Source organism: Oryzias latipes, chromosome 17 (genome assembly GCF_002234675.1).
Source record: "Oryzias latipes chromosome 17, ASM223467v1".
In the NCBI taxonomy this organism is placed as follows: Eukaryota; Metazoa; Chordata; class Actinopteri; order Beloniformes; family Adrianichthyidae; genus Oryzias; species Oryzias latipes.
This window is the reverse complement of record NC_019875.2, coordinates 22099815-22106746: the sequence shown is the minus strand read 5'-3', so window position 1 is coordinate 22106746 and position 6932 is coordinate 22099815. Positions and strand designations below refer to the sequence as shown.

Here is a 6932-nt window from a genome sequence, read left to right as displayed (position 1 = left end):
TTTGTCTGATGATAGAGCTATAAGACAGTCGAAGGTTTTTTTGTTCTGCAAGGACTAGAGTTAAGGAAAAGACATTGCTACAGATTGATGCTCTGAGCTTTAACAAAAAATTTCATTGACATGCTATCATCATGCTGCATCACCAGCAGAGGGTGCTGCAGTGCCACCCAAAAGTGATTCTCAGTTGGCCTCAAGGGTTCAACCCTTGTGCTATCCTAGGCACTTTAACGTTGGGAGTTGGGTCATCTAGACCCACTAGACAGTGCGCTGAACCTTTTTTCTTCAATGATTTGTGATCTTCACTGGTGTCCATGGATTACATGAAATCTTTCCAACTTTATCCACCTTTGTCATGGTAGGAATAACAGATCAATGTAAGGGTGGGGTCATCTAAGATAGCACAAGGGTTTTAAACATAAACTTTAAACTACCAACCAGGACACATAACACATTTACCGTCTTTCTGTTGGCAGTTTTTCTAAGCTTGGCTGTAAGATGATCAAAGTCTTCTGCCATCATAATGACTGAACTCAGCAAAGGATCATAAACTCACTAAAAAAAATGAATTTGAGTGCAACAATTTTGCGAAATATAAACCGAAAAACAACCATGAATGTCTTGCTTTGCCTTGTTTAATGAATGACAGTCTCAGAGATGCTATATTGAAGAACTTTAGAGCCAAAGAAAGAACAATTGGCATTCTTTTTGACCATGAAGAGAATGTGGAGGAAATACATGCAGAAAGAAACCCAGACGCCCCCAAAAATTGAAAATTTAAAGAAACAAGCAAACACTGGAATAACTTCTTGTGATGTTTATTCATACTTTTTTAAACTGAGCACATTAAGATCTTTTTTTTTACAACACATCTGCAAGAAGTTACAGTGAGTAAACATTCATTTTTACTTTGGACTTTTTCATGCAAAAAATACACTCTAAGGTTATTAAGATTTATCACAAAAGTAAAGCTGATGCAAATATCAACACAGCTAAATAGTAGCACATCTATGCATCATGTGTCATTGCTTCAAAAGAAACACCTGAAAGTCAAAGCTCCAAAGCTCACATCGCACTGTTTCTGGCAAGCATGCAGGTTGTAGCTGCTTGCTTTTGGTAAAATTGGACTTAAAAAAAAAAAAGTAAATAAAAAATGAATGTGTTTAAAATCAAAGACATAAGCTAAGAGCATGACAAAACTGTTTTCAAATGCTTTCTCCTGTCCGGCATTTGTCAGCTCTGAAGTGGTACAAAAAGGTTGTCAGTGTGAAGGGGAGAAAGCCCTCCACCTGTGACAGGTGACTGTTTTCTCCCGAGTCTTGACAGGAGATGTCTAAAGGCCTGCAAGCAGCTCACTGAGGAGCACCTCCCTTTCCCCAAGTAACACGTCTCTCCTCAGACTGGTTCCTTTGTTCACCACCTTTATCTTCATGGCCAGGCTCTTTACTTGTGCCTGGGGCAGTGCGTCAAAAAAAAAGTCTTCATTGAAAACCGGGTTCCTGCTGTTCTTGATGATGGTGCTTCTTTGTTTCTGCTGCTTACCAGGGTTCAGGTAGAGGGCAACGCAGCAGTTGATGCTTTTGAGATCCGTCTGCGTGTTGTATAGGGCCTCTGCAGCTAGCACTCGAATCCGCAGCCGGGCCGCCTCGGCATCGTAGTGAGTACTCAGTCTCAGTGTGCCCCCCTTGTGGAGATAGATCGTGTGCTCGCGCTGCAGGAGATCTGACGCTGCGCCCCTGGTGCTGCTTGTTTTACTTCCCCTGAAAGCAGGAGAGGGGGGGCAGCGCGTGCGGCGCCGCTGCATGTTGGGGCTGTTGTCCGCTGAGCTGCATTCATCAGTTGAGAGAGAGCTGTGGCGAGCCAAGGAGCGTTTGGCACGCGACACCTGAAATAAAAAAGAGACAGCAGGTTCATAAGCAATGCAGAAGAGAAAAACACAGAACTCGTGCACAACTAGGAGTTTGTACCTTGGCTTGTGTCTCCTTGGTAATAGAGCGCAGTAGGGAGGCAGATCGAGACAGAAGAGGAGAGTTGAAGGGGGAAGATTCCGCTGAGGAGCAGGTGTCACTCTCACCTCCGCTGAAGTACCTGGAGGGATTGGGGTCAGCTGGGGCCAGAAGGGTCCCACCTTGGGAACGCCTTTGGGAGTTAGGGGAGGTGCTAGGACTGTTGGGGTCGCTGTGGAACAAACTCTCCTTACGTCGGGTGTGAGGAGACTCCACCAGGGTAGAAAAGCCATAGGAAGTCTGGGCCTTTGGAACATACGGTAAAGACATTGCAGTCTGCGACTGGGGGTCAGCGTTGGTGTTGACGTCAACATCCCCCTTCCCCGCAGACCCAGCAGCAGGCTCATCCGCACTCTCAATCTGGATGATATGGCGGTTAGCTGACTTTTGAAGGTTTTTCGCAAAAAGGCGAGGGCTGGTGGGATTCTTGCTTCTCCTAGCTCTGGGGCTCTTGCTGCAGATGGCATGGTCTGACGCGGATGGCCTGAGAGTGGAGCAGTGCAGAGGTTCTGGGCTGGGAGACTCATCTGGCGGGCAGCACACAAGTTTAGGTGGGATAAAGAAATCAGGGATCCTTTCTGGAGTGAGTACGTTGGCATAAACGGAGACTGGAATGGCCTCTGTCATCTGTGGGGTCTGGGAATTTGTCCCACTGCTCTCTACGGAGCTGCGGAGCTTCTCCAGTAGCCACATGCTTGTTTAGATGCTTCAGCTCACAGTTTCTCTAACATAAAAAAAATGTAAATAAGACTCCATACCAATAAAATGAGATGCTCTTTATAGTTTAAAACATTTTATTTACCAAAACAGGAGTTCCAAATAAACCCCAAGCTTTTACCAACTGTTTTTGCAAAGGAAGTTGCAAAAATGCTGAAACACAACATCATCCAACAACTGTACATCACACATTTCAGTTTATTTCGGCATTTTTCTATCAGCAAAATACACAAAAAGCACTTTTTTAAAATAATGTTCCTACTTTAGTCGATTGAACATTTTTTAAAAGGACTTTTGCCTTCAAAAAGACCCACCTGTTGTTGTTTCAAGTGTCCTCGCAGAACGCGCAGCGCAGCGCCCGTCTCTCTCTCCTGCGCGTAAAATGACTTTTTTCCTGGCTGCTGTGAGCCTCCGCGCTCGCCTGCTGGAAAAGGGTTGCTGGATCAGTCACTCTCGCTTTATATGATGGGGTCTCTGACTTCTGAGCCAATGAGAGGGTTGTGAAACCTTCGCATGATATTTGCCTTCAAATTGTTCCCTGCGTGCGCGCGGAGGCACGGGGGGGGGGGGGGAAGAGAGCGAGGTAGGCAGCGGGGAGGGCATTTATCAGCTGTTGCCTCAGCTTCTAAGTGTTGCAAACTTTTTGAATTCTCTCTTCCTCGTTGTTTCGATTTATCTCCTTTCTTTTTCTTTCATTTCCAAATGAATTGTAGTTGGCGTTTAGGCTCGCGCCATTCCCTCGTGAGTTATCAGCAAGCCTACACAACAGTTATTACGCGGAACAAAAACGCCTTAACTGGACTGAACTCAGCAAAGGATCATAAACTCACTAAAAAAAATGAATTTGAGTGCAACAATTTTGCGAAATATAAACCGAAAAACAACCATGAATGTCTTGCTTTGCCTTGTTTAATGAATACAGTCTCAGAGATGCTATATTGAAGAACTTTAGAGCCAAAGAAAGAACAATTGGCATTCTTTTTGACCATGAAGAGAATGTGGAGGAAATACATGCAGAAAGAAACCCAGACGCCCCCAAAAATTGAAAATTTAAAGAAACAAGCAAACACTGGAATAACTTCTTGTGATGTTTATTCATACTTTTTTAAACTGAGCACATTAAGATCTTTTTTTTACAACACATCTGCAAGAAGTTACAGTGAGTAAACATTCATTTTTACTTTGGACTTTTTCATGCAAAAAATACACTCTAAGGTTATTAAGATTTATCACAAAAGTAAAGCTGATGCAAATATCAACACAGCTAAATAGTAGCACATCTATGCATCATGTGTCATTGCTTCAAAAGAAACACCTGAAAGTCAAAGCTCCAAAGCTCACATCGCACTGTTTCTGGCAAGCATGCAGGTTGTAGCTGCTTGCTTTTGGTAAAATTGGACTTAAAAAAAAAAAAGTAAATAAAAAATGAATGTGTTTAAAATCAAAGACATAAGCTAAGAGCATGACAAAACTGTTTTCAAATGCTTTCTCCTGTCCGGCATTTGTCAGCTCTGAAGTGGTACAAAAAGGTTGTCAGTGTGAAGGGGAGAAAGCCCTCCACCTGTGACAGGTGACTGTTTTCTCCCGAGTCTTGACAGGAGATGTCTAAAGGCCTGCAAGCAGCTCACTGAGGAGCACCTCCCTTTCCCCAAGTAACACGTCTCTCCTCAGACTGGTTCCTTTGTTCACCACCTTTATCTTCATGGCCAGGCTCTTTACTTGTGCCTGGGGCAGTGCGTCAAAAAAAAAGTCTTCATTGAAAACCGGGTTCCTGCTGTTCTTGATGATGGTGCTTCTTTGTTTCTGCTGCTTACCAGGGTTCAGGTAGAGGGCAACGCAGCAGTTGATGCTTTTGAGATCCGTCTGCGTGTTGTATAGGGCCTCTGCAGCTAGCACTCGAATCCGCAGCCGGGCCGCCTCGGCATCGTAGTGAGTACTCAGTCTCAGTGTGCCCCCCTTGTGGAGATAGATCGTGTGCTCGCGCTGCAGGAGATCTGACGCTGCGCCCCTGGTGCTGCTTGTTTTACTTCCCCTGAAAGCAGGAGAGGGGGGGCAGCGCGTGCGGCGCCGCTGCATGTTGGGGCTGTTGTCCGCTGAGCTGCATTCATCAGTTGAGAGAGAGCTGTGGCGAGCCAAGGAGCGTTTGGCACGCGACACCTGAAATAAAAAAGAGACAGCAGGTTCATAAGCAATGCAGAAGAGAAAAACACAGAACTCGTGCACAACTAGGAGTTTGTACCTTGGCTTGTGTCTCCTTGGTAATAGAGCGCAGTAGGGAGGCAGATCGAGACAGAAGAGGAGAGTTGAAGGGGGAAGATTCCGCTGAGGAGCAGGTGTCACTCTCACCTCCGCTGAAGTACCTGTAGGGATTGGGGTCAGCTGGGGCCAGAAGGGTCCCACCTTGGGAACGCCTTTGGGAGTTAGGGGAGGTGCTAGGACTGTTGGGGTCGCTGTGGAACAAACTCTCCTTACGTCGGGTGTGAGGAGACTCCACCAGGGTAGAAAAGCCATAGGAAGTCTGGGCCTTTGGAACATACGGTAAAGACATTGCAGTCTGCGACTGGGGGTCAGCGTTGGTGTTGACGTCAACATCCCCCTTCCCCGCAGACCCAGCAGCAGGCTCATCCGCACTCTCAATCTGGATGATATGGCGGTTAGCTGACTTTTGAAGGTTTTTCGCAAAAAGGCGAGGGCTGGTGGGATTCTTGCTTCTCCTAGCTCTGGGGCTCTTGCTGCAGATGGCATGGTCTGACGCGGATGGCCTGAGAGTGGAGCAGTGCAGAGGTTCTGGGCTGGGAGACTCATCTGGCGGGCAGCACACAAGTTTAGGTGGGATAAAGAAATCAGGGATCCTTTCTGGAGTGAGTACGTTGGCATAAACGGAGACTGGAATGGCCTCTGTCATCTGTGGGGTCTGGGAATTTGTCCCACTGCTCTCTACGGAGCTGCGGAGCTTCTCCAGTAGCCACATGCTTGTTTAGATGCTTCAGCTCACAGTTTCTCTAACATAAAAAAAATGTAAATAAGACTCCATACCAATAAAATGAGATGCTCTTTATAGTTTAAAACATTTTATTTACCAAAACAGGAGTTCCAAATAAACCCCAAGCTTTTACCAACTGTTTTTGCAAAGGAAGTTGCAAAAATGCTGAAACACAACATCATCCAACAACTGTACATCACACATTTCAGTTTATTTCGGCATTTTTCTATCAGCAAAATACACAAAAAGCACTTTTTTAAAATAATGTTCCTACTTTAGTCGATTGAACATTTTTTAAAAGGACTTTTGCCTTCAAAAAGACCCACCTGTTGTTGTTTCAAGTGTCCTCGCAGAACGCGCAGCGCAGCGCCCGTCTCTCTCTCCTGCGCGTAAAATGACTTTTTTCCTGGCTGCTGTGAGCCTCCGCGCTCGCCTGCTGGAAAAGGGTTGCTGGATCAGTCACTCTCGCTTTATATGATGGGGTCTCTGACTTCTGAGCCAATGAGAGGGTTGTGAAACCTTCGCATGATATTTGCCTTCAAATTGTTCCCTGCGTGCGCGCGGAGGCACGGGGGGGGGGAAGAGAGCGAGGTAGGCAGCGGGGAGGGCATTTATCAGCTGTTGCCTCAGCTTCTAAGTGTTGCAAACTTTTTGAATTCTCTCTTCCTCGTTGTTTCGATTTATCTCCTTTCTTTTTCTTTCATTTCCAAATGAATTGTAGTTGGCGTTTAGGCTCGCGCCATTCCCTCGTGAGTTATCAGCAAGCCTACACAACAGTTATTACGCGGAACAAAAACGCCTTAACTGGATGTACTGGTGGTGTTCTGGTGAAAACAGCATGCACCACCAGTGGGGGTTCTACCCTGAATTACTCCCCGGGCGAGACCCTCCTCTGGCGCCCCCCCCCCCCCCCCCCAATAGAGTCACTTTGTCCATTTATTGTAACTGAAAATACAGTTAGGAAATATTTAATAAACACAAATAATCTGAAATAAATATTATAAACTACAAATCACACAAATAATACACTAGAATAAATGTAACTGCAGCACTAAGAACAGAAAACACTAACTAAAACCTAACCTTTGTGGCCTTCCTGATGCAAGCTTGTCAATAACGTCATCATATGAAATCTGCTCCCCCCCTGAATGATTGATACTAACAACAGCAGGTTAGTGAGTTGCTCCTGAGACATTGGTGATCTCAGGTATGACTTGATCAACTGGAGT

General features: G+C 45.6%; 2 protein-coding genes across 2 annotated transcripts; both read right to left on the bottom strand.

Moving 5' to 3' along the window:
- Nucleotides 1-723: 723 nt before the first annotated feature.
- LOC101169316 (C2 calcium-dependent domain-containing protein 4C) lies at nt 724-3265 on the bottom strand. The gene is made up of 3 exons (XM_020710996.2): nt 3035-3265; nt 1965-2725; nt 724-1882 (listed from the first exon to the last, which is right to left on the bottom strand). Exons 2-3 carry the CDS (start codon nt 2694-2696, stop codon nt 1331-1333), a joined length of 1284 nt encoding a protein of 427 aa, XP_020566655.2. The 5' UTR covers nt 2697-2725; nt 3035-3265; the 3' UTR covers nt 724-1330.
- Nucleotides 3266-3795: 530 nt separating this feature from the next.
- Nucleotides 3796-6343, bottom strand: LOC111949108 (C2 calcium-dependent domain-containing protein 4C-like). The gene is made up of 3 exons (XM_023965522.1): nt 6030-6343; nt 4960-5722; nt 3796-4877 (listed from the first exon to the last, which is right to left on the bottom strand). Exons 2-3 carry the CDS (start codon nt 5689-5691, stop codon nt 4326-4328), a joined length of 1284 nt encoding a protein of 427 aa, XP_023821290.1. The 5' UTR covers nt 5692-5722; nt 6030-6343; the 3' UTR covers nt 3796-4325.
- Between the last annotated feature and the right edge of the window lie 589 nt (nt 6344-6932).